The following is a 27,201-nucleotide window of genomic DNA, read 5'->3' as shown; positions in this document are numbered from 1 at the left end:
TCATGCAACAATTTCAACGGTTTTACTGAGTAATATGTTCATATAAGGAAATCAGTCAATTGAAATAAATAAATTAGGCCCTAATCTATGGTTTTCACATGACTGGGCAGGGGTACCAGGCCCACCCACTGGGGAGCCAGGCCCCCCACAACATTTTAGAGAAGTAAGCTTTTTGTACATATGGAAACATTCTGGGATCTTTTATTTCAGCACATGAAACATGGGACCAACATGTTGCGTTTTTCAGTATAGACTTGAATAAATAAAATGTAAACGTAAGCAATGTCTTTTCTAATCTCCGGAGTGATTGGGCTATATTAAATAGACTACAAGCACTTTATTCATGTAGCAACACTTATGATGCCATGACAACATAATCAGACCTCTATGAACTAAATAAACAAATGGTTACATAAAGATTAGAGAAATGTACAAGTGCCGGGATATTAAAGGGAATGAAAACCCAGTGAAAACTCTATTCATTATGGCTGAGATAAGGCTTCTGTTACAGCCCTGAATCACCACGCAGCTTGAGCTCTTGCTCCCATTAACAAACTACTCAGAACCTACAGTATTCTCCCCCTCCCTATGTTTATTGCATTGGCTCTATTGTTCTGTGTTAGGTGACCTCAATTAGTAAAACCAAGGACCAGCCTCCCCAGTTTCAACAAAAGAAGCAAAGGTAATCTTATTTTAAAACCAATCAATACTAGCATTTTTATGACAGTTTATCTTGTCGTGTCTCTCGTGCTATGGCCTGGAGCTTGCATAATGTTTGTTCTAAGATTTTGTGCCTTTTCTGTACTTTTTAGTTTTCTTTGTTTATGGCGTGAACTTCACATCAAAGATATCCAAGAGAAAGGCCTATAGAAGCTATTATGTGTGAATGAAAGATAACTACTACAATAGGTCCAGTTTGTGGAATATTTATATTCAAACTAAAAACCTCTTAACTAGTTAATGAAGATTGAAATGTATTTGCTGACTGAATGTTCCAATTCCACATTGCTAATGCAGAGGATAAAGATGGTTTATTTCACCCTCAATATCAATCATCCATGGTTGTTTATCTGACCATAAAGATAGGTCTATCTCTCCTACAATTCAGACAGGTTATATCCTTAAATGAAACTAACATAAACGATGACACTGATTAATCCCGATCAAGAGCAAACAATCTCCCCCAGGTTGCCACTTCCTGATACAGGTATGTAGCCTTTGGCCCAGGCGTATCAGAACGGTATAAAAGGTGAGCTGTATTGTCTTTCAGACACCGATCCAGTGTCTCACTGAGGACCAGGTAGGACATGGGCTATATGTTTTTATTAGCATTATTATTGCATTATAGTTTTACTATCACCCGACCATCAGTTACAAACTTTTAGGTACAATAATTGCAACACATTAAACTTGAAGCTGGACAGTGCAGACGCACTCGGACAACCTTAGCCACACACAACATTCTAACCACCATGGTTTGTTCTATTAAATGAAAATGCTTCTTTTTTTCCAGGTGCCTCTTCGGTTTTGTAAGGAGAGGCCGTGTAACTAGAAACTCATCATGGCCCAACTAACACTTCTCGTTGGTAAGTCAAATTCTGGCAATGGAATATTTTTATACTTTTTCAGTGGTGTAAAGTACTTAAGTAAAAATACTTTAAAGCACTATTTAAGTCGTTTTATGGGTTATCTGTACTTAACTATTTCTATTTTTGACAACTTTTACTTTTACTCCACAACATTCCTGAAGAAAATAATGTACTTTCTACTCCATACATTTTCCCTGACACCAAAAAGTACTTGTTACAAAGCGAGGTCCATACAGAAATGGTTTGTTGAGATCGGTGTGGAAGACCTTGACTGGCCTACACAGAAGCCTGATCTCAACCCCATCAAACACCTTTGGGATGAATTGTAAAGCCGACTGCAAGCCAGGCCTAATCGCACAACATTATTGCCCGACCTCACTAATGCTCTTTTGGCTGAATGGAAGCAAGTCCACGCAGCAATGTCCCAACATTTAGTGGAAAGCCTTCCCAGAAGAGTGTAGGCTGTTATAGCAGAAAAGTGGGGAATAACTTCATATTAATGCCCATGATTTTGGAATGAGATGTTCGACAAGCATGTGTCCACATACTTTTAGTCATGTAGGGTACTTTGTTAACTGCAAGCAAATAAGCTTGTTTGATTAGTCTAATGAACAAATGTTTCATTTCTGTTTCAGGACTGTCCGTTTTGATGTGTCTTCAAATGGGTAAGTTTTGTAGTTCTTACAGCATTACTCTTGATGTCTATCCAAACTTAATTGTACTGTAGCTACCACAAATAGGATATCGTTAAGTAACATTCATAGGGAGAAAATAAATAACTTACTGTTGAATAACATTGCTCACTACATAGCATACAACATTGATACAATCCTAGACAAAGTCACTGTCAATGTCTCTGTCTATCACTTTGTTCTGTTGGGAGCCTGATACTAGTATTTTAAATCCTCAACAGTGTCATCAACCAAACTGGTGTGCTACTTCACCAACTGGTCCCAGTACAGACCAGGCACTGGGAAATATCTGCCGGCCAATGTGGACCCCAACCTCTGCACTCATCTGATCTATGCCTTCTCAATGATCAACCACAACAACGAGCTAGTCACCTACGAGTGGAACGATGATGTTCTCTACCAGTCCTTCAATGGGCTGAAGAAGCAGTGAGGTTTAGCTGCTGAGCTATATGATGTCTTATGTTCTCCATCAGCACTTTTTACAATCATTATTCCATATTCACATTTCTCTTTAAATGCATTGAAATTGAATGTGTTGATGAATCTTTCTTGTCTTGGAAAGAAATCCTGCACTGAAGACCCTGTTGGCAGTTGGTGGATGGAACTTTGGGTCCAGCCAGTGAGTATTGTTGTCATATAGCCATGATTAAGTTGTACATGTTTCAAAGTATTTTAATGAAAGAAATAAACATGTTCTTAAGTATCTATTGGTCATTATGCTTTTCCAATGAATAATAACAATTACAAGTATTATGATTACTGACACTGAATACATTTTCAGGTTCACCATCATGGTGTCAACACCTGCCAATCGCCAGAAGTTCATCCAGTCATCCATCAGTTTCCTGAGAATGTACGGCTTTGATGGCCTGGACCTGGACTGGGAGTACCCTGGAGCACGAGGGAGCCCCCCAGAGGACAAGAAAAGGTTTACACTGCTGTGCAGGGTCAGTTTGACATTCACAGCCACAGTAGTAATAATCAAACATCTGGAAAGCATTATATTTGGATCCTGAGTGACAGTTTTAATGGGGCACCATAATAATTATGTTCAACTTTAACTGATCCAGCACAATGTCGTCATAATATTATTTCATACCATTAATAAAATACACTGTCTCATTTGGTTCTGGGGTCCAGGAGTTGCTCAAAGCATTTGAGAAGGAAGCCGCTGACACCAGCAGACCAAGGCTGCTGGTCACAGCTGCAGTGGCTGCTGGGAAGGGAAACATTGATAACGGTTATGAAATTGCAGAGGTTGCAAAGTGAGTTCAAAGGTTAAAACAGAGGGCCTTCATTCACCATAGGTGATTGGTATAGTAATAATTCTTGTGAAGGTTCATCAATTACCAGTTGGTGTTTTCCATGTTACATTTTGTGACCTTTGGCCTTGTGTGACTGTGTAACAGGTACTTGGACTTCATCAATGTGATGTCCTATGACATGGGTGGAGCCTGGGACCCATTCACACGCCACAACAGTCCCCTTTACCGCGGTGCTTCAGATGCAGAGGAAGGAGAGCACAAGTATTTCAACGTTGTGAGTAAAAAATATTTACTTTACAATATTTTTAAAACTATTTTGAAACCATAAATAATTTAGAAACCATTTTAGAAACCGTTAACTATTTGTCAAACAGTTGTTGAATGTTTACTCCTTTTCCAAAGGACTTTGCCATGAAGTACTGGAGGGACCAGGGCACCCCTGTTGAGAAGCTGATGATGGGTTTCGCCACCTATGGGCGCACATTCCGCACTGTCTCTGGAGACAATGGTGTCGGAGCCAGAACGAGTGGACCAGCCTCTGCTGGACCCTATACCCGCGAGGCCGGCTTCTGGTCCTATTATGAGGTCAGGGAGAGAGGTCAAAGTTCAAAACTACAAATACAGTTGTCTCTAGTGGAGCGATCTCCCAACTCTACCAATGTGGAGTTAATTAACATTATATGTTTTGGAACCAGGGAGATTGTGAAACACTTGTAGGATGTAAAAAATAGATTAACACAATACATCAATGCACACTTTCAGTATACTGTACTCAGGGCCAATTCAAAACAAAGGTATTCTTTATGTAAAGAATACTCATGTTTATTTTTCTTTTCCACCAGATCTGTACTTTCCTGAATGGAGCAACTGTTGAGTTGATTGAGGATCAGATGGTTCCCTTTGCCACCAAAGGAAATGAGTGGGTGGGATATGACAACCGGGAAAGCTTTGAAATAAAGGTACGGTATCGTATTACTTAATACACTGCCAAAAGGAATCTCCTTTCAGCTGATTGCTGTAAATTATAGCAGTCGAATGTCTATTGCTCATTTCAACCCTAATATCTTTGTTATTGATTACATGGTGATTGGTAGAAGGCTATATGGTTTCAGGAAATAAAATATTTGGTCATTTTATAGGCACGCTATCTAAAAGACAACAAGTTTGGAGGGGCCATGATCTGGGCTCTGGATCTGGATGACTTTGCTGGACAATTCTGTGGGCAGGGCAACTATCCCCTGATCAGCCATCTGCGTTATCTTCTGGCCTCAGGTACGCAGCCATTACTAGAGCACTGAGGTGTATGTCTCATAAGAGGTTTGGTTGGTATAACAATGACATTGTATCATTCCACGCTTGACAATAACACACTGTGTTTTATAGATTTGCCACCCCTTCCTTCCACAACACGTCCGCCACCCCTTCCTTCCACAACACGTCCGCCACCCCTGCCAGGAACTACCACCAGCAGTGTGCCCGCCACCACCTCCACTCCTCTGCCCGGCAGTGGCTTCTGTGGGGGGAAAGCTGACGGCCTGTACTGTAACAAGGAAGACCTTAATGCCTTCTACCAGTGCGCCAGTGGACACACCTACCTCCAGAAGTGCGCCGCTAACCTTATCTTCAATGAGAAATGCAAGTGCTGTGACTGGAATTTGTATAACACGAGCCCGGCATAGGTGTTTTCTGTTAATGTACACATTGTAGCCTGAGTAACTGATATACTGCATACTGGTTACCTCATTTTCATGGTACCAAGGCTAGTTTAGATTTAAATGATAAAATATCTACTCCAATTACAATGTAATAATACAAAAAAATAAAGTATTCGTAATGTTTTTATGTAATAGTTATTGATGCTGCTTATTGTGACTCGATTCCCAGAGATTGTAATCTCTTCCTTTCATTGTTGTTACACCGTTAACCCAACTGTAAAGTACTTCCAAGTAGTTAGTATAAGTCACTCGTCAAACTCATTCCACAGGGTGTCTTCAGGTTTTCGCTCCTCCCTTGTACTCGATTGATGAATTCAATCAATCAAATGTATTTATAAAGCCCTTTTTACATCAGCTGATGTCACAGTGCTGTACAGAAACCAAGCCTAAAACCCCAAACAGCAAGCAATGCAGGTGTAGAAGCACGGTGGCTAGGAAAAACTCCATAAAAAGAAACCTAGAGAGGAACCAGGCTACGAGGGGTGGCCAGTCCTCTTCTGGCTGTGCCGGTTGGAGATTATAACAGAACATGGCCAAGATGTTCAAATGTTCATAGGTGACCAGCAAGGTCAAATAAAAATAATCACAATGGTTGTAGGTGATGAAACAGGTCAGCACCTCAGGAGTAAATGTCAGTTGGCTTTAAAAAAAAAATATATATATATATTTTAGCCCCTTTTCTCTCCAATTTCGTGGTTTCCAATTGTTAGTAGTTACTATCTTGTCTCATCGCTACAACTGAGACGAAGGTCGAAAGCCGAAACACAACCCAACCAAGCCGCACTGCTTCTTAACACAGCGCGCATCCAACCCGGAAGCCAGCCGCACCAATGTGTCGGAGGAAACACAGTGCACCTGGCGACCTGGTTAGTGTGCACTGCGCCCGGCCCGCCACAGGAGTCGCTAGTGCGCGATGAGACAAGGATATCCCTACCGGCCAAACCCTCCCTAACCTTGGTGATGCTAGGCCAATTGTGCGTCGCCCCATTGACCTCCTGGTCGCGGCCGGCTGCGATAGAGCCTGGGCTCGAACCCAGAGTCTCTGGTGGCACAGCTAGCACTGTGATGCAATGCCCTAGACCACTACGCCACCTTGGAGGCCGTCAGTTGGCTTTTTATAGCGGATCATTCAGAGTATCTCTCCTGGGCCAGACTACACTCAATCATAGGACCTACTGAAGAGATGAGTCTTCAATGAAGACTTAAAGGTCGAGACAGAGTCTGCGTCTCTCACATGGATAGGCAGACCATTCCATAAAAATGTAGCTTTATCGGAGAAAGCCCTGCCTCCAGCTGTTTGCTTAGAAATTCTAGGGACAGTAAGGAGGCCCGCGTCTTGTGCCTGTAGCGTACGTGTAGGTAGGACCAAATCGGAAAGATGGGTAGGAGCAAGCCCATGTAATATTCTGTAGGTTAGCAGTAAAACCTTGAAATCAGCCCTAGCCTTAACAGAAAGTCAGTGTAGAGAGGCTAGCACTGGAGTAATATGATCACATTTTTTGGTTCTAGTCAAGATTCTAGCAGCCGTGTTTAGCACTAACTGAAGTTTATTTAGTGCTTTATCTGGATAACCGGAAAGTAGAGCATTGCAGTAGTCTAACCAAGAAGTGAAAAAAGCATGGATACATTTTTCTGCATCATTTTTTGACAGAAAGTTAGATTTTTGCAATATTACGTAGATGGAAAAAAGCTGTCCTTGAAACAGTCTTGATATGTTCGTCAAAAGAGAGATCAGGATCCAGAGTAACGCCAAGGTCCTTCACAGTTTTATTTGAGACGACTGTACAACCATCAAGATTCGTTGTCAGATTCAACAGTAGATCTCTTTGTTTCTTGGGACGTAGAACTAGCATCTCTGTTTTATCCGAGTTTAAGAATAAAACATTTGCCGCCATCCACTTTCTTTTATCTGAAACACAGGCTTCCAGGGAGGGCAATTTTGGGGCTTCACCATGTTTCATCGAAATGCACAGCTGTGTTTCATCCGATAGCAGTGAACGTTAACATTACGTTTCCGAATGACATCACTAAGAGGTAAAATATATAGTGAAAACAATAGTGGTCCTAAAACGGAGCCTTGAGGAACACCGAAATTTACAGTTGATTTGTCAGAGGACAAACCATCTACAGAGACAGACTGATATCTTTCCGACAGATAAGATCTAAACCAGGCCAGAACCTGTCCGTGTAGAACAATTTGGGTTTCCAATCTCTCCAAAAGAATGTGGTAATCAATGGTATCAAAAGCAGCACTAAGGTCTAGGAGCACGAGGCAAGATGCAGAGCCTCGGTCTGACGCCATTAAAAGGTCATTTACCACCTTCACAAGTGCAGTCTCAGTGCTATGATGGGGTCTAAAACCAGACTGAAGCGGTTCGTATACATTGTTTGTCTTCAAGAAGGCAGTGAGTTGCTGTGCAACAGCTTTTCAATTTTTTTTGAGAGGAATGGGAGATATGATATAGGCCGATAGTTTTTTATATTTTCTGGGTCAAGGTTCGGCTTTTTCAAGAGAGGCTTTATTACTGCCACTTTTAGTGAGTTTGGTACACATCCGGTGGATAGGAAGCCATTTATTTTGTTCAACATACTGTAGGAGGGCCAAGCACAGGAAGCAGCTCTTTCAGTAGTTTAGTTGGAATAGGGTCCAGTATGCAGCTTGAAGGTTTATCATGATCATGACTATTTTCATCAATGTGTCAAGAGATATAGTATTAAAAAACTTGAGTGTCTCTTGATCCTAGGTCCTGGCAGTGTTGTACAGACTCAGGACAACTGAGCTTTGGAGAAATACGCAGATTTAAAGAGGAGTCTGTATGATCTAATGATCATGATCTTTTCTTCAAAGAAGTTCATGAATTTATCACTGCTGAAGTGAAAGCCATCCTCTCTTGGGGAATGCTTCTTTTTAGTTAGCTTTGCGAGTGTCAGTAATAAATGTTGGATTCTTCTTATTTTCCTCAATTACGTTGGAAAAATAGGATGATCGAGCAGCAGTGAGGGCTCTTCGATACTGCACGGTACTGTCTTTCCAAGCAAGTCGGAAGAGTTCCAGCTTGGTGTAGCGCCATTTTCGTTCCAATTTTCTGGAAGCTTGCTTCAGGGCTCAGGTATTTTCTGTATACCAGGGAGCTAGTTTCTTATGACAAATGTTTTTGGTTTTTAGGGGTGCGACTGCATCTAGGGTATTACGCAAGATGGGAGAATCCCTCCAGCTAGGATGGAGTCCGTCACTCCTCAGCAGGCCAGGCTTGGTCCTGTTAATCTACAAATTCTATATTTTGCGAGGTGCAGAAAACAGTTTTCAACCAGCGATTGAGTTGTGAGACTCTGCTGTAGAGCTCATCACTCCCCCTATCTGGAAGGGGGCGTAGAGACAATTACTCGATGCCGACATCTTTCTAGCTGATTTACACGCTGAAGCTACAGTGCCTTGCGAAAGTATTCGGCCCCCTTGAACTTTGCGACCTTTTGCCACATTTCAGGCTTCAAACATAAATATATAAAACTGTATTTTTTTGTGAAGAATCAACAACAAGTGGGACACAATCATGAAGTGGAACGACATTTATTGGATATTTAAAACTTTTTTAACAAAACAAAAACTGAAAGATTGGGCGTGCAAAATTATTCAGCCCCTTTACTTTCAGTGCAGCAAACTCTCTCCAGAAGTTCAGTGAATGATCCAATGTTGACCTAAATGACTAATGATGATAAATACAATCCACCTGTGTGTAATCAAGTCTCTGTATAAATGCACCTGCACTGTGATAGTCTCAGAGGGCATCATGAAGAACAAGGAACACACCAGGCAGGTCCGAGATACTGTTGTGAAGATGTTTAAAGCTGGATTTGGATACAAAAAGATTTCCCAAGCTTTAAACATCCCAAGGAGCACTGTGCAAGCGATAATATTGAAATGGAAGGAGTATCAGACCACTGCAAATCTACCAAGACCTGTCCGTCCCTCTAAACTTTCAGCTCATACAAGGAGAAGACTGATCAGAGATGCAGCCAAGAGGCCCATGATCACTCTGGATGAACTGCAGAGATCTACAGCTGAGGTGGGAGACTCTGTCCATAGGACAACAATCAGTCGTATATTGCACAAATCTGGCCTTTATGGAAGAGTGGCAAGAAGAAAGCCATTTCTTAAAGATATCCATAAAATGTGTTGTTTAAAGTTTGCCACAAGCCACCTGGGAGACACACCAAACATGTGGAAGAAGGTGCTCTGGTCAGATGAAACCAAAATTGAACTTTTTGTCAACAATGCAAAACGTTATGTTTGGCGTAAAAGCAACACAGCTCATCACCCTGAACACATCATCGCCACTGTCAAACATGGTGGTGGCAGCATCATGGTTTGGGCCTGCTTTTCTTCAGCAGGGACAGGGAAGATGGTTAAAATTGATGGGAAGATGGATGGAGCCAAATACAGGACCATTCTGGAAGAAAACCTGATGGAGTCTGCAAAAGACCTGAGACTGGGACGGAGATTTGTCTTCCAACAAGACAATGATCCAAAACATAAAGCAAAATCTACAATGGAATGGTTCAAAAATAAACATATCCAGGTGTTAGAATGGCCAAGTCAAAGTCCAGACCTGAATCCAATCGAGAATCTGTGGAAAGAACTGAAAACTGCTGTTCACAAATGCTCTCCATCCAACCTCACTGAGCTCGAGCTGTTTTGCAAGGAGGAATGGGAAAAGATTTCAGTTTCTCGATGTGCAAAACTGATAGAGACATACCCCAAGCGACTTACAGCTGTAATCGCAGCAAAAGGTGGCGCTACAAAGTATTAACTTAAGGGGGCTGAATAATTTTGCACGCCCAAATTTTTCAGTTTTTGATTTGTTAAAAAAGTTTGAAATATCCAAGAAATGTCGTTCCACTTCATGATTGTGTCCCACTTGTTGTTGATTCTTCACAAAAAAATACAGTTTTATATCTTTATGTTTGAAGCCTGAAATGTGGCAAAAGGTCGCAAAGTTCAAGGGGGCCGAATACTTTCGCAAGGCACTGTATGTTGCGCTTGGTGACTGATTCATCCTAACATTCTTGGTGCCGACGTGGATAACAATATCCCTATACTTTACACTCGCCAGTTTCAGCCTTAGCCTGCACCATCTTCAGATTAGCTTTAACGTTGGTAGCCCTCCCCCTGGAAAACAGTGTATGGTTGCTGGATGATTCATTTAAAGTCTAATACTGCGGATAATGGAGTTGCCAATGACTAGGGTTTTCAACTAATGGTGGGAGGCTTCAGCGTCTCAGACCCAGTAACGGGAGGAGAGACCAGAGAGACACGGACTCTAACTCGCTGCTTAATGGGGAGAACAGGTTGAAAGTTTCTGTCGGTTGAATGAGCGATACCGGTTGAGCATTCCTACAGCATTTCTTTCCAGAAACCATGAGACAATTGTCCGGCCGTGGGGACTGTGCAAGGGGATTTATACTAACTACTGGTACATATTGGTGGCACAGACGCTGTTTCATCCTTTCCTACACCTAAATTACCCTTGCCGAACGATTTTGTCTGAAGCTGGGCTTGCAGCAGGGCTATCCTCGCCATAAGGCGATCGTTCTCCTGTATATTATGAGTACAACGACTGCAATTAGAAGGCATAATATTAATGTTACTACTTTGCGTCGGCTGGTGGAGGTCCTGACAAATCACATCCAGATAAAGCGTCCGGGATGAAAAAGTTGAATGAAAAAAGTTGAGCAAGGGAAAAAATAAAAATAAAAATAAAACGGTAATTAAAAGTAAAAACCGTAAAGTTGGCAGGTAGCAAAGTAAGGTTGGCAACAAACCGCACAGCAGCACGTAAACAAGTCTACAAGTTGTGACTGGAAATTATGCGAAAAAGGTCACTAATTAGTAAAGAACTCCCCTCACCCAGTGTTGCCAACTACTCAGTAAGGAAAGTAGCTATCGGCTGTCCTAAAAGTAGCTAGAAGTCACTAAATGACGTCATCGCCTAATTTGCATAATTGGCCATGTGCATGTAATTGTGATGGACGCTGTAGGAGAGAGGAATACCGTCGTGGAAGAGACACAAAGTGAGTAACAAAACACCCTAAATATGTTTAGAACTACAAATGAACTTTCTTCTGTCGATTCTTGTTTTTTTTTATGTCACAATTCCAACCCTCCTCCTTTATCCGGGCTTGGGACCTGCAAAAGTGACCCAAAATAGACACTCTGTCAAAGTTATTATTTAAATTTATTATCAAATTTCTTCATAATTTGGTTTGGTTTTTAACCTTATGGTCCACTTAGGAGCCTACAAGTTTTTTGTATAAATATCTACATTAACAATCTAAATGGACCAAAAAGAGTCAATAGAAAAAACTGGCAATGGCAATGTGAGAAAACTATGGTAACTAGTCTGGCCCTAATTCAGGTTAAAAAAAAAAATTCCAGACCCCCCTCCACACCTCGAGTAAAAAAAAAAAACATAAATGGCAGCTTGTTTTGGGTGGAACTGTTACAAGGCTTTGCCTTTTGAGTATGTTTTTGAGTTGTCGTGTTTTTTTACATCACTAAGTTTGGCGGAGAAATCAGCCAGGCAGTATGCCCATGTATCATCTCCAATAAACGACTTCAACCAGCCTTTACAATACAGGCAGTATGCCCATGTATCATCAATAATGGCTTCAACCAGCCTTTACAATACAAGCAGTATGCCCGTGTATCATCTCCAATAAACGACTTCAACCAACCTCTGAATTCAGGGTTTGATTCCCACTCCTTTCTGTATTTTTGAGTGTACAGTTTAGACATGATGACCTAACCAGCTAGATGTTTAGCTTATGTCACAGAGGCACACACACACAGTGGACAAGGTGAGTAAGTGACTGAGGCTGTGTGAGTCAAATGCAGTGATTTATTTTAGACAAAGAACATTTTACATTTACATCCCGCCCTGAATGTAAGCCAGGGCGGGATCAGCCAGCGGCGGCTTCCCACATGCGCGATTCATTTGCAGTCTGGACGTGGAGGGGTGAACATCTCCTGCTCTGTCTGCAGCTGGGAGGGACTGCTGTGCGAGGACTGGGCAGCCTGTGAGTGCTTTGGGACGGTGGTGGGGTCCACGGCAACACCCGCTGCTCGTTAAGAAGAGTAAGAACGATACGTGCTTTCACATCAGTCTTCAAAAGTCTCCAATAAACACCAGAAATTGTCGATTTTTTTAAAAATGTGTCGCTAGAGGGGTCTGAATACTCGCTAAATATAGCAATAAAGTCGCTAATTTGGCAACACTGCCCTCAACTGGTTGTCTAGGTCTTAATTGAAAGGAAAACCCAAAAACCCAAGGAACAAACACTTTGACAACCTTGGTATAGCTGAAAAAAACTATTGTAAAGCTCCTTGTTAATGGTTTGGAATGACATTAGACCTACCGTCTGAACACTTCTAAAATAATGTCTGACTGTACATTGTAACAATTTGGACACATCAACTGGAAACAAAGATGGCCATCACCACAGTGCATCATGTTTATTAACCATTATGTTCACCACTCGCCCACATCAATGATATCTTCAGCTTTATTGGCCCAGTACCTCGCACACTGGGCTAGGTATTTCAATACATTTTTTTGAATTTCAGTTCTCAAACAGATAAATCAAGTATTGCACCTCCTGTATTAAATATTCACACAAAAAAACCTCAAGTAACTCATTTCAAATCAGCAAGTAAGATATCACACTTAGTCAAAATATAGCAATTTCAAGTTTCATACCATTAATGTGCATTCAAAATAAATGATTTATATAATATCTTTATATTTGTTTAGAAACCATTCCACTGGGAGGAAATTTGTCCAGTAGCTATCACAGCACACTGCATACACTTCAACCATCACAATGATTTCCAATTCAAGTTTCATGTCAATGACCAATAACAAAATAGTAACATATTACATCGATTTTTTATACCCATTAAACTTTATGGCCGTAATAAAAATCCATCTCTCTTAAGCAATACCGTCAACAGTGTTTTGTTTTTCCACAACACAGAGATCAAAATCTCCATGTTACATATCTGTTCCTCGTGAGAGCCTGCCCCCTTTTGATGTCTGAGTAACATTGGATTGATGTACTCACTGATAATTATTTATTAGCGTCACCAAGAGATGTCTGTACTTCATCCAAAATAAAGGAGGGACCCAACCTGAAGGGGTAAATAGAATCTGACACAACGTCATTTTTATCTAGATTATGAATGTAATAGTGGCCCCCAAATACCCTACTGCTTTAGAGCTCATGGCCAGCACTGTGGGGAGAAGGGAGCTCCTTGATGTCACAGTTCTGGATCAGATTGAAATAAAAGACCACCAGTTCCTCATAGTTCTTCTTAGAAATCCTCTCATTAATACCATGGAACCTGGAAATGTAGAGAATGCATAAACATTGGAACGATAGCAAGCAAACTACAGTGTTAGTAAGGTGAGACTTTATCTTGTTTGTTCAATGCAAACAGAGGGCATTGTTAAACCGTCCTTGTCAAGACGCTGTGCATGTAGGGCTGACATACATTTTATGGTTCAACCGTGTCACATGGCTAGATCATAAGACTGGAGTTTTAGTCTCCTGGTCAACAAAAGGGCAGTGTTAGAACAATCTCCTCAACCCCAACAGGCTATTGAAAGATACAGTATGTTGTACAGTACTATCCAGTTACTATGACTACATTCAACACCTGATAAAGAGAGCTCTTCTCTACAGAATATCCAGTGCTCCAGCTACAAAATGAGTCGTACCTCTGGGTGTCCCCTGGTCTGATCCAGGTAGGTGCAAAGCGATAGATGTCCTTGGCCAGGTCAGTGTAGTGGCGGCTGTCTGTGTTCCCGATGCAGACACCTGCACGTTGGAATATGATAGATTTGTATGCTGAATACTATGTCATAAAAATGTGAACATGTTACCTAAAAAAAATCATACCAAAAACAGGATCCCCCCCTTTCCCCAACATCACAGTGGACAAATCAAACAAATACCATTCCCTCTTCTATTCCGTTTCTTACCAGGCGCAACAGTAACTTGTGGGAACTGGTCCAGCAGGGTCTTCTTGATGGTCTGGAACCCAAAGGATGTTTCATCATATGAGCTGACAGGCAGTGGGTCAAAACCATTCACCAGCTCCATCTTCACTCTCTCATCTCCCACTGTGGATTGGATGAACTCTAGAACCTGACAGGAAGACACAAACACTATACATTTTGAAAACTGGGGAGAGTTTCCTTGAACTGTACTTCAAAGTTGCCAGCATGACTAAATAGTTTATAAATTCAGTGTCTCGGTTTTGTGAGATGGACCTATGATTTTAGCTTTACAGTATAATAGAACATGAATTTTGAATATAACATGCTGTTGAACCATATATGTAGATGTATAAAATGCTAATCCCCACCTCTTCTACGGTCTGTGCTGGATGTATCCGCAGATTCACATAGGCCTCAGCAAGGGAGGGAAGGACATTCACCTATGAAGAATAGAAACATCCAAGTATTGTATTTGCTTAATAGATGCAGCCCAAGACTATATAACATAAAACAATTGGAATGCTGAACATATACAACATTCTTTTAAAGAACATATCACATGAAATGTATGACGTATTATGAAATGTATGACGTAAGACCCCGTATTGAAAGTGCTCTCGAGACAAACAACTGCTGAAACTATAGAAAACCTCAGGAGCATCACTTTAACAAAACACCTTCATGCACTATAACTCATTTATTATAACAAGATATTGTACCTTAACACCTGAGTTGAACATGGTGACTGCAGTTGTGGTTCTCAAAAAAGCATTTGTGTCAGGACTTCTTTCCATTACTCTGTAACATAAAATACATGTTATTTAGGTTTTATAACTCAATCAAGTATGATCTGCAATTATTTCAAATGTAATTGAAATAATCAAGGTGGAACAAAATTCAGTGAGGGAAATTACCTGCCAATAAGTGGAGAGAACAGCCACATATTTGACATGACAAACTTAATTGGGAGTCCAAACTGTAAGACAAAGACATTTCAAAGTGATTTAAAAAGCTGTGTACTTATTTTAAAATGATGTTAAGACTAGTACTAAACACTACACTCTATATCGCAGAACATCCCATAGGATAATTGAAGCCAATGTAGGACAGAGGTTAGAAACAGAGCATTACCCTGTGAGCTAAGTGTTCAAAGGTCCTGCGCTCAGGGCCTTCACCAAACAATATGGGCATAGGGTTGTCCTCCAACCTGACAAAACAGATCACGTGGGCTTAGAGAATGTGGGCTTAAGGTTCACAACATGACATGACACAATATACTCTATGATGCAGACCTAAAACAATGTATAACTAGCCGATTAAGAAATGTCCTCGCTTTAAGGAGTTCACTCATACTCAACTGAGAGGTGTATACAACTTACTTTCTCGTGTTCTTCTTATTTCTTGTGCGTTTTTGTACTACTTTACATTATAGTACTGTGGATATTGATTATTGCATTGTTGGGATAGCGCTTGCAAGTAAGGCATTTCACTACACTTATGTGCGTGACAATAAAACCTGAACCTTGGGCCTTATAAAATATTTGTCTCAGTCTCTATAATGTTCATGGCTGACCAAGCAAGAAAAGTGGAATTCCCCTTCATTGAACTGTATCTGTAGGTGTTAAGCAATGGCTATATATCTATCTAGTCCGTGATGAGTGTGATTCCCAAATCCCCTTTCACCTTTTGACAGCTCCAGCCAGGATGCCGATGCTGCTCTCTCTGGGAGGCATGGAGGAGTGACCCGGGGCCTTGAAGACACTCAGTTTCACCGTGGCTTGTCCCTTCTCACTGATCCCAATCCTGACACATATACACACAGGCAGGCCCACACACGTTTAATAAACAGTGAGTGCAACCTATGACGTAAACCTTATAAGTAGCACTTAATAAAATGCATTTATAAAGGACTTTTTACATCAGCAGAGTCACAAAGTGCTATAGAGCCTAACATATGAGACAAGAGTTAATGAATGAATGCTTACAGAGCAGCAGGCCCCTGCAGACCACTGATGACTCCATCCAGCACAGCCAGACCCTCATCCAATATGAACGCCAGCTGCACCCCTTTCCTCTTCAGCACCTTCACTATGTTCATGGCCCCCTGCAAGCCACCCACCTACAGTACAAAGAGAAGATCATGCTTCGGAATTCTGTCCCTTTCGGTTTCTGAAATAAAATACCTCTACTAACTTCACAAACCTCTTCATCATGACCCAGACCAATGAAGAATCCCCTTTGCGGAGAATAACCTCTTATCAACAGGTACTCCAGCGCCTGGAGGATTCCCTACAGTGAATAAAATAGTCTGTTTAAACTCTGACAATATAAAATCGTATCATTGGATGAAGAAAAAAAGTAAACACATTGAGTGAGACTGACTAACAAAATCAATGGGAGGGACTGGCTAACAAAATCAATGGGAGGGCCCCCCCCCAGCAGGTCATCCCCCCAGCAGGTAATTTGACCATGACAACAAGTTTAGATTGCTAAATTAGTTTTGCGGCCAGCTATCTAAAATAATGTAGCTGACATGGGCTAATTGACTGACTATCAGTGACTCACATAAAAAGAGAAACTGATGATGCACAACAAAATTTTAAAATTGCACCTTGTGTATTCTACTACTTCTAACTCGCAACAGTAAATTGAGACCCCAACTGAGTTCCCAAAATTGACCAGAGCGCCTTGGGAAGTCCCATAGACCTCTACCTACGGTCAACACTCACCATGACGGACTGCTTGTTATCGATGGTCCCTCTACCATAGATGAATCCATCTATCTCCTTTGCAGAGAATGGTGAGACCTCCCATCCATCATTCTCATCAGCAGGCACCACATCTATGTGGGCCAGCAGCATGTAGGGGACCAGGGCCAGGTCAGAGCCAGGCACCCAGAACAGGTGGCTGTAGTTGGCCACAACCTCATGCTGGACCAGGTGGGAAGAGAAAACTGTAGGGAAAACTGGAAGAGGGAAAACACGTGTTTAGTGTAGGGCAGTGGTTCCCAAACTCTTTTGGCCCACGACCCCAACCATGTGAAAATAAAAATTCTGTAATTAACAGTCAATGGTAACTTTTTTATTTGGAGCTATTGCAGTCTTCTCAACTCACCATTGCTTACTTTTAATGTGGGGCTATGAAGTTCAACCTGGATCAACATTTGGGTTTTAATGCAGACGAGAGCACTGAATCCAACTTCACAGTTATGAGCTGGCGATGAGCACCATGAGTTTTATGATGCTTTCAAGACGACGAGGTCAAATCATGACATCAATGATCTTCAGGTCGGCGATCAAAAAAGAAGCTGTGCCTGGTTCGCTTTTAAAATATATATTTTTTTAGTTTAACACTTTTTTTGGTTACTATATGATTCCATGTGTCATTTCATAGTTTTGATATTTTAGATTCTTCAAAGTAGCCATCCTTGACAACAGCTTTGCACACTCTTGGCATTCTCTCAACCAGCTTCAACTGGAATGCATTTCAATTAACAGGTGTGCCTTGTTAAAAGTGAATTTGTGGAATTTATTTTCCTTCTTAATGCATTTGAGCCAATCAGTTGTGTTGTGACAAGGTAGGGGAGGTATACAGAAAATAACCCTATTTGGTAAAAGACCAAGTCCATTTTATGGCAAGAACAACTCAAGAAAGCAGAGAGAAACGACAGTACATCATTACTATAAGACATGAAGGTCAATCAATCCAGAAAACGTCAAAGACTTTAAAAGTCCTCAAGTGCAGTCACAAAAACCATCAAGGGCTATGATGAAACTGGCTCTCCACATCAACCTCAGAAAGTGCAGCCCAAATAAATGCTTCACAGTTGAAGACATCAACTGTTCAGAGGAGACTTGAATCAGGCCTTCAGGGTCAAATTGCTGCAAAAAAAATCACTACTAAAAGGACACCAATAAGAAGAAGAGACTTGCTTGGGCCAAGAAACAAGAGCCATGTTCATTATTTATTTATTTTAATTTTACTAGGCAAGTCAGTTAAGAACAAATTCTTATTTTCAATGACGGCCTAGGAACTGTGGGTTAACTGCCTGTTCAGGGGCAGAACGACAGACCAGTGGAAATATGTCCTTTGGTCTGGAGTCCAAATTTGAGACTTTTGCTTCCAACCGCCATGTCTTTGTGAGACGTAGAGTAGGTGAACGGATTATCTCTGCATGTGTGGTTGACACCGTGAAGCATGGAGGTGGTGGTGTGATGGTGCTTTATTTAGAATGCAAGGCACACTTAACAAGCATGACTCCCACAGCATTCTGCAGCGATACGCCATCCCAGCTGGTTTGCGCTGTTTTTCAACAGGACAATGACCCAACACACCTCCAGGCTGTGCAAGGGCTATTTGACCAAGGAGAGTGATTGAGTGCTGCATCAGATGACCTGGCCACCACAATCACCTGACAATCCAATTGAGATGGTTTGGGATGAGTTGGGCTGCAGAGTGAAGGAAAAGCATCCAACAAGGTTTCAGCACTCCTTCAAGACTGTTGGAAAAGCATTCCATGTGAAACTGGTTGAGAGAATGCCAAGCGTGTGCAAAGCTGTCATCAAGGCAAAGGGTGGCTGCTTTGAAAAATCTCAAATATAAAATGTATTTGTTTAAAAAAAAATTGGTTACTACATGATTCCATGTGTTATTTCATAGTTTTGATGTCTTCACAATATAGAAAATAGTCAAAAAAAAACCCTTGAATGAGTGGGTGCCCAAACTTTGACTGGTACTGCATATATAATTACTTTTCACAATCCCTAGTGTTGATTGTTAGGGGGGTAAAATGAACATTGCTTTTAGAGCTGAAATGATACAACATAATCCCAGAAGCACAGCACACTTGGTTTTAATGTCTGTAAGCCTTACCATTACTGAGATATTCCAATTTGTGCCTAAATTGTGGGTCAAAAAGGTCACAGGAGATAATGCACAGGTCAATGGCAAAGCCTTTGCCAAAAATTGCACCAAAATGTTACAAATTAGCTGTTGAAATATGTGCATAAATTGTTGTTCACAATAAATCTGATAAACTAGCATTTTCCCAACTGAGTTATTTATTTTAACCGACTAATGCATTTAATCACACATGCTACTGAACTAACCAGAAGTAATACTTTTAGGGTTTTAGTGTGCTTATAAAAACAGCAACACTTACAGTGGGGAGAGTATTTGATACACTGCCAATTTTGCAGGTTTGCCTACTTACACAGCATGTAGAGGTCTGTAATTATAGGCAGTGTTTGAAATACTTGTTCTCCCCACTGTATGTAATTCGACTAGACACAAAAAAAATTCTGCACACTCCGCTCTAAAACCTGAGCTAGAGAAACTGATCTAACAAACTGCTTCAGACTAGATTACCTGAGAAAATATTTGTGCGTTTGGTGGCAGCTAACCTTCCTGAGCTACTCTAGCAAAGGTGAGATTGTGAGTGTTCATAAATGTGTGCACAACAAACCATTTTCCAAACAGATTATTGGCCAATTTATTAGCAGCAAAGAAAATATTCCATACAGGCAGATGTCATTACACTAGGTGCATATCTTAAGTTCCTCAGTTCATAGTGAACATGCAAAAAAAAAGGTCAACCAATAAACTGTGTGCACGGAAGAAAGACAAACAGAACAAAAAGTAAAGAAATAAAAGAAATAAACAAAATAAAAAAAGATGACATTTGATGGTTAAAATGTAGACTGTCATGAGAGTTTAAGCTCGGAGCATAATGACCATGGGCTCACACATTACCTTGACATCTGTCCAGGGTTTCCTTTATGGAAATGTGGCTCCGGACATTTGACCTTCAGACATTTGAGAAATTTTGCAGACCAATATGCATTTGGTGTGTAACCTGATTAGAGAGTTCATCCACAGTGCTGAGAATGAAATAAATCACATTTAGATTATGGTAATTTCTTAGCAGACAATGCAAGCCAAGGATGCATTGACGCGTATCGACGTTGTCGTCTAAACTGGAGGAGGAAATTGTCCAAAAACAAACTTAAGTTGCACTGACCCAACAATGATAAAGTGAATATCACCGGGGATACGGCCGATGCTCTCCGCTGGTGCCAATAAGATAGGCCTATAGCCTATGGTTGTTAGCTCAATTAAGTTGAGGATTTATACAACTAAAAAAAGACTGATTTGAGTCTGTCTTCTCTTTACAGCAATACCATTTGCTTTCCGTTTTCACACAATTATATTTCAAAATATTGTGATATGCCTGGCTGGGCCCCCTCTACTTTCCACAGACAGTAGCAACTCAATAATCATCTACGGTATTTGCTGCGCATGCTGCCCAAATTGCACGCACTGCCTTTGCTTCCAACTGTAGGCTATGCCATTTAAAACAATCCACAACTTGTTTTTTCTTTTAAGGCTTGGGGAATCTAAATGTTCCTCTGTGGCCAAATCATGCCAAAGTAACCCAAAGTAACCCATTTAGAATCATTTTATTTATTTCTGTATAAAGTGGAGTAGGCTAATTAGGCTATATAATTTTAGCAATTCATTTATATTTACTTAGTCTTATGGACGCACCACCTACGAGCATATGGCAATCTACTATCCACCAAAGTAGAAAAGTTTACCTATTCTATTGGTCAGCTTGTCGAGAAAGAAATATACAAAAAAATATAGTATAGGACAATAGATCCCAAATTCATTTATTTATCCGTTATTTTACCAGGTAAGTTGACTGAGAGCACATTCTCATTTGCAGCAACGACCTGGGGAATAGTTACAGGGGAGAGGGTGATGAATGTGCCAATTGAAAACTGGGGATTATTAGGTGACCGTGATGGTATTGGGAATTTAGCCAGGGGGTTAACACCCCTACTCTTACGATAAGTGCCATGGGATCTTTAATGACCTCAGAGTCAGGACACCCATTTAACGTCCCATCCGAAAGACAGCACCCTACACAGGGCAGTGTCCCCAATCACTGCCCTGGGGCATTGGGATATTATTTATTTTTAGACCAGAGGAAAGAGTGCCTCCTACTGGCCCTCCAACACCACCTTCAGCAGCATCTGGTCTCCCATCCAGGAACTGACCAGGTCCAACCCTGATTAGCTTCAGAAGCAAGCCAGCAGTGGTATGCAGGGTGGTATGCTGCGTGGTATGCTGCTGGTATGCTTCTGAATTGATCCCAAATTCATACAACCATCTGTCCAACAGCGCCAATTAAATTTCACTAAATTACCCCATAGACCAATAAGCATTAAGCATGACTGGTCAAATGTATTTAGATCAACTGTTAGTTCCATCAATGAATAGGCTAAAAATCATTATTTCTCAATGGGAATTTTTCACCTTTTCCAAATTGTATTTATCTCTATTCATTTATTTACGGCCAAAAGCCGGCTATTGGAAACCTTGCATCTGTCCCACCTTTTACCCCACCCTCACAGACTGTGCGTACTTACATTATTCAAACTAATTGGTCAGAAGAGGCCATCCTGACGAGAAATATATCTGTTAAACATGGGACGAATACAGGCCCATTAATATCAAATAAACCAAAACAGAATGAGCATCTTTAATTTCATACAAATATGTAGTTGACTGGCAGTCATTGCGGAGGGCCTCTCTCCCTCGACAGGTGACAAGCAACGTTCCTCTCTCTAACTAATAGCAGACTTGCTAAAAACAGAAATTGTCACCTCCGTGGTCTCACTTGCTGCATATCAAATTGTTACTAAGAATTAGAGGTCGACCGATTAATCGGAATGGCCGATTAATTAGGGCCGATTTCAAGTTTTCCATGATGAGCCTGCGTGGCAGGCTGACTACCTGTTACGTGAGGGCAGCAAGAAGCCAAGGTAAGTGGCTAGCTAGCATTAAACTTATAAAAAACAATCAATATTCACATAATCACTAGTTAACTACACATGGTTGATGATATTACTAGTTTATCTAGCGTGTCCTGTGTTGCATATAATCGATGCGGTGCCTGTTGATTTCTCATCGAATCACAGCCTACTAGGCCAAACGGGTGATGATTTAGCACTGTCGTTGCACCAAACCTAACCATGAATATCAATGCCTTTCTTTAAAATCAATACACAAGTATATATTTTTAAACCTGCATATTTAGTTAATATTGCCTGCTAACATGAATTTCCTATAATTAGAAAAATTGTGTCACTTCTCTTGAGTTCCGTGCAAGCCGTCAGGGTATATGCAGCAGTTTGGGCCGCCTGGCTCGTTGCGAACTGTGTGAAGTCCATTTATTCCTAACAAAGACCGTAATTAATTTGCCAGAATTGTACATAATTATGACATAACATTGAAGGTTGTACAATGTAACAATGTTTTGACTTAGGGATGCCACCCGTTAGATAAAATACGGAACGGTTCCGTATTTCACTGAAAGAATAAACGCTTTGTTTTCTAAATGACCGTTTTCGGATTCGGCCATATTAATGACCAAAGGGCTCGTATTTCTGTGTGTTATAATTAAGTCTATGATTTGATATTTGATAGAGCAGTCTGACTGAGCCTGCTACGCATTCACTCAAACGCACTTGCGTGCGTTTTGCCAGCAGCTCTTCACAATGCTTCAAGCATTGGGCTGTTTATGACTTCAAACCTATCAACTCCCGGGATTAGGCTGGTGTAACCGATGTGAAGGCTAGCTAGTTAGCGGGGTGAGCACTAATAGCGTTTCAATCTGTGACGTCACTCGCTCTGAGACTTGGAGTAGTTGTTCCCCTTGCTCTGCAAGGGCCGCAGCTTTTGTGGAGCGAAGGGTAACGATGCTTCGAGGGTGGTTGTTGTCGATGTGTTCCTGGTTCGAGCCCAGGTAGGGGCGAGGAGAGGGACGGAAGCTATACTGTTACACTGGCAATATTAAAGTGCCTATAAGAACATCCAATAGTCAAAGGTATATGAAATACAAATGGTAGAGAGAGAAATAGTTCTATAATAATTACAACCTAAAACTTCTCACCTGGGAATATTGAAGACTCATTTTAAAAGGAACCACCAGCTTTCATATGGTCTCATGTTCTGAGCAAGGAACTTAAACGTTAGCTTATTTTACATGGCACATATTGCACTTTTACTTTCTTCTCCAACACTTTGTTCTTGCATTATTTAAACCAAATTGAACATGTTTCATTATTTATTTGAGGCTAAATGGTTTTTATTGATGTATTATATTAAGTTAAAATAAGTGTTCAGGCCCTTAACCGGGTGACACAGTGGTTAAGGGCGCTGTACTGAGCTTCGGATGTTTTCACTCACGAGACTCCCAGTTTAACAGCAAATGTTCCTTTTGTTCCATAAAGATATTTTTTATATCCAAATACCTCCGTTAGTTTGATGCATTATACCTAGGAATCCACCGGAAATAGCAGTCACGACAACGCAGACAAAAATTCCAAATGATATCCATAATATCGACAGAAACATGGCAAACGTTTTTTATAATCAATCCTTAAGGTGTTTTTCAAATATCTATTTGATAATATATCAACCGGGACAGTTGGCTTTTCACTAGGACCGGGAGGAAAAATGGCTACCTTTCTGTGTTGCGCAAAAATCACACTGAGAGCCAACAACAGACCACTTACGCAATGTGGGCGTTTACGCTCATTCTTCAAAATAAAGGCCCGAAACTACGTCTAAAGGCTGTAGACACCTTAGGGAAGCCACAGAAAAAGCAATCTGGTTGATATCCCTTTCAATGGGCAATAGGGATGCATAGAAAGACAGGGGTTTCAAAATAAGAGTCACTTCCTGATTGGATTTCTCAGGATTTCACCTGCAGGATTTCACCTGCATTGTCAGTTCTGTTATACTCACAGACAATATACGTCAACAAAACTAAGGAGATGATTGTGGACTTCAGGAAACAGCAGAGGGAACACCCCCCCATCCACATCGATGGAACAGTAGTGGAGAGGGTAGCAAGTTTTAAGTTCCTCGGCATACACACAGACAAACTGCATTGGTCCACTCACACAGACAGCATCGTGAGGAAGGCGCAGCAGCGCCTCTTCAACCTCAGGAGGCTGAAGAAATTCGGCTTGTCACCAAAAGCACTCACAAACTTCTACAGATGCACAATCGAGAGCATCCTGGCGGGCTGTATCACCGCCTGGTATGGCAACTGCACCGCCCTCAACCGTAAGGCTCTCCAGAGGGTAGTGAGGTCTGCACAACGCATCACCGGGGGCAAACTACCTGCCCTCCAGGACACCTACACCACCCGATGCTACAGGAAGGCCATAAAGATCATCAAGGACATCAACCACCCGAGCCACTGCCTGTTCACCCCGCTGTCATCCAGAAGGCGAGGTCAGTACAGGTGCATCAAAGCTGGGACCGAGAGACTGAAAAACAGCTTCTATCTCAAGGCCATCAGACTGTTAAACAGCCACCACTAACATTGAGTGGCTACTGCCAACACACTGTCAATGCCACTGACTCTACTTTGATTTGATTTGATTTTTATTTTTACAGTTTTGGAAACTATAGTGTTTTCTATCCTAAATTGTCAATTATATGCATATTCTAGCATCTGGTCCTGAGAAATAGACCGTTTACTTTGGGAGCGTTATTTTTCCAAAAATAAAAATAGTGCCCCCTAGCTTCAAGAGGTTTTAAGAAGCAGAAAGGCTTGGTTGGGTTGTGTATCGGAGGACGCATGACTTTCAACCTTCGTCTCATACGGGAGTTGTAGCGATGAGACAAGATAGTAGCTACTAACAATTGGATACCACGAAATTGGGGAGAAAAAGGGGTAAAATAAAAATTTAAAAAAGTGTTCATTTAGTATTGTTGTAATTGTCATTATTACAAATAAATAAAAATAATTAAATAATCGGTATCGGATTTTTTTGGTCCTCCTTTTTTGGTTCTCCAATAATCGGTATCGAAGAATCTGAGGTTTGAATGTATGAATCTATTTGTTTCACCAAATCGAGAGAGACAGGGTGCGAGGGGAGAAAACCTCTAACCATTAACCTCTAACCATTGCGAGCCAAACAGAACGCCCCACCCTCCCCAACAGTAAGCAAAGACCAATGTTAGCTAGCTAGGTGCTGTAGCTATCTAGCCAAACAGCTTGTCAGCCAACTACTCGCAGTAAATCTACAATCGCGTCAGCATGAAAGTAACATTATCCCATTAACCGTATCTTTGTAGTGGTACGTAAATGTTGCGTGAAAAGGGGTCAGAAGAGTCAAACGCTCTGGTCCACTGAGTCAGGGTAAACTCACACGTTGAAAGGCGTTTATGAACGTTTAAAAACAGACATCGACACAAAAGGAAAATGTCAAAATATTTAACAGTTTATCAAAGTAATTTATAGCACCAGCGCCAAACATCCATTTTTTTCAGGTGATATAATTTCTAGTGGAGTAAACGGGTGCATTTCTGCTTGAGTATCATAAAGCAGTGTCGAAATGCTAATTGCGAACTGTGTGCTCAGTGAAAACATGTTTCCTACATTAACCGTCTGCCTATGGAATGGATCATCGTATACTCCCGGGACATAAACAAAGTTACCTCTCCTCAGGAGGCTGTCGAACTCGCCCAGTGCGGTGATGTTGAGCTGCGTCTTCGATGTTGACACCGTGGGAATCTGGATCGCCTCTGCATACAAAAAGAGCCGGTGGCGTTGACCAAATTTAGTGCGCATGTTATAGCGATTATTCACACAACATAGGCTGTCAAATTTGCTCAGTTTGATGAAGTTAGGCCGGATCTCACCTCTGAAATTAGCAAGAAGCTCCTTTCGCTGGTGCTGGTTTATGTCAGACGCAATGTTGTTCGTCTTTTCCCAGTGTGCAAGTTGAAGTCCTGAATTCACGTCAAACGTCAGAGTCCTTAAAGTGGCTGCAACGAAACATACTATAACAACGAATAATAAGCTGAGAGACACAATTTTGACTAACTTCATAATATTACATTCTCCACTGCGGTCAGTCATTTTTACTATTTGACAGTACACACACACAGCGTGTTAACCGCAGCTGCTCGTGACGTTTTTTTATATGAGCGTTAGAGCGTCATGTGCTGGGCTTGAAATAGGGTACCCACCCTTTAAGTTAACATTTGAAATGGAAAGAGTTAAAGTTCGAGTATGGTCATCACAAGGATCCAAGATAGCACTGACATGTCACCAGATAACCAGCATACTGACTAACTGTTCAACTAAATATGCACATGCATGCAGTTTGAATCTAAATGTCATACAGCATGTGTTATTCATTTGGGACCATGTCCAAATGAAACAAATCTCTTTATTCAAAATAACTCAAACATAAAAGCAACTCTTGAAAAAAAAAAAACTGAATTCCCTAACATTTTGTTTAAAGTAGCTATTTCACACCCAAAATAGAAACTGAAAAATTACAGATGGGTTCGAAAAGGTAATGAGTATTCACAAAATATATTTTTTAATATTGCTTATTAGTTTGACATCTCAGTGCCCAAAAACTGTACTGAATAAAAATAAATTTACAAAACCTTTAAAACAAGAGAATACTGTCCCTGATCACATCTTTGATGAACTCTAACACAGACTGGACTTTGATAACCCCAACTGAACCAATGTGTAAATTGTAGCCGTAACGCCATTCAGTTCTCCTTGATACATACTTTTAATTAAATACAACATCTTCCCTTCAGTTACAAATCTCAAAATTGTATTATTTCTCTAAATTAGGCCTAATAACTTTATTTTCTGCACTTCCACCATCACTGTATTTATTTGAACAGTAGTTTCATCTGAACATTTTCCAACCCACAAGGTTATAATGGCGACCTTGCTTGGTTTTTGAGTGGCATCATCCAAAGTGTAAAGGTGAATTACAGTGATCAAATGAAGTTCCTCACAACAACTGTAAACCAATTTGTGGAGCATC

General features: G+C 41.0%; 2 protein-coding genes across 4 annotated transcripts; one reads left to right on the top strand and one right to left on the bottom strand.

Moving 5' to 3' along the window:
* Positions 1-1,264: 1,264 nt before the first annotated feature.
* LOC109869787 (acidic mammalian chitinase) lies at positions 1,265-5,397 on the top strand. 2 transcript variants are annotated; one of them, XM_020460037.2, is made up of 12 exons: positions 1,265-1,300; positions 1,514-1,586; positions 2,225-2,254; positions 2,503-2,707; positions 2,844-2,900; positions 3,063-3,228; positions 3,422-3,546; positions 3,691-3,820; positions 3,949-4,131; positions 4,389-4,505; positions 4,686-4,818; positions 4,930-5,397. In XM_020460037.2, exons 2-12 carry the CDS (start codon positions 1,562-1,564, stop codon positions 5,223-5,225), a joined length of 1,467 nt encoding a protein of 488 aa, XP_020315626.1. In that variant the 5' UTR covers positions 1,265-1,300; positions 1,514-1,561; the 3' UTR covers positions 5,226-5,397. The 2 variants fall into 2 exon arrangements, with proteins under 2 accessions (XP_020315626.1, XP_020315625.1); XM_020460036.2 differs by lacking the exons at positions 1,265-1,300; positions 1,514-1,586 and having other exon boundaries at positions 2,182-2,254.
* A 7,349-nt stretch (positions 5,398-12,746) lies between these two features.
* LOC109869505 (N-fatty-acyl-amino acid synthase/hydrolase PM20D1.2) lies at positions 12,747-26,350 on the bottom strand. 2 transcript variants are annotated; one of them, XM_020459694.2, is made up of 13 exons: positions 26,045-26,349; positions 25,841-25,927; positions 17,047-17,282; positions 16,520-16,606; positions 16,303-16,436; positions 16,001-16,120; positions 15,449-15,524; positions 15,232-15,293; positions 15,037-15,115; positions 14,686-14,757; positions 14,300-14,465; positions 14,036-14,135; positions 12,747-13,659 (listed from the first exon to the last, which is right to left on the bottom strand). In XM_020459694.2, the coding sequence occupies exons 1-13, from the start codon at positions 26,262-26,264 to the stop codon at positions 13,530-13,532; spliced, it is 1,569 nt and encodes a 522-aa protein (XP_020315283.1). In that variant the 5' UTR covers positions 26,265-26,349; the 3' UTR covers positions 12,747-13,529. The 2 variants fall into 2 exon arrangements, with proteins under 2 accessions (XP_020315283.1, XP_031660147.1); XM_031804287.1 differs by lacking the exon at positions 12,747-13,659 and adding an exon at positions 13,700-13,865 and having other exon boundaries at positions 26,045-26,350.
* Positions 26,351-27,201: the final 851 nt, after the last annotated feature.

This window comes from Oncorhynchus kisutch, linkage group LG24 (genome assembly GCF_002021735.2).
Source record: "Oncorhynchus kisutch isolate 150728-3 linkage group LG24, Okis_V2, whole genome shotgun sequence".
NCBI classification, from domain to species: Eukaryota; Metazoa; Chordata; class Actinopteri; order Salmoniformes; family Salmonidae; genus Oncorhynchus; species Oncorhynchus kisutch.
This window is presented reverse-complemented; position numbering and strand designations above follow the sequence as displayed.

Bases quoted from the DNA above. Each gene is read 5' to 3' on its own strand.
- LOC109869787 (XM_020460036.2), top strand. From the start codon at position 2,197: ATGAACAAATGTTTCATTTCTGTTTCAGGACTGTCCGTTTTGATGTGT. The intron at 3,229-3,421 runs GTCAGTTTGACA...TCTGGGGTCCAG, and splicing joins GGTTTACACTGCTGTGCAGG to GAGTTGCTCAAAGCATTTGA. The intron at 3,547-3,690 runs GTGAGTTCAAAG...ACTGTGTAACAG, and splicing joins GAAATTGCAGAGGTTGCAAA to GTACTTGGACTTCATCAATG.
- LOC109869505 (XM_020459694.2), bottom strand. From the start codon at position 26,264: ATGACTGACCGCAGTGGAGAATGTAATATTATGAAGTTAGTCAAAATT. The intron at 15,294-15,448 runs GTAATGCTCTGT...TTTGTCTTACAG, and splicing joins TTGAACACTTAGCTCACAGG to TTTGGACTCCCAATTAAGTT. The intron at 14,758-15,036 runs GTACAATATCTT...TATTCTTCATAG, and splicing joins TGTTCAACTCAGGTGTTAAG to GTGAATGTCCTTCCCTCCCT.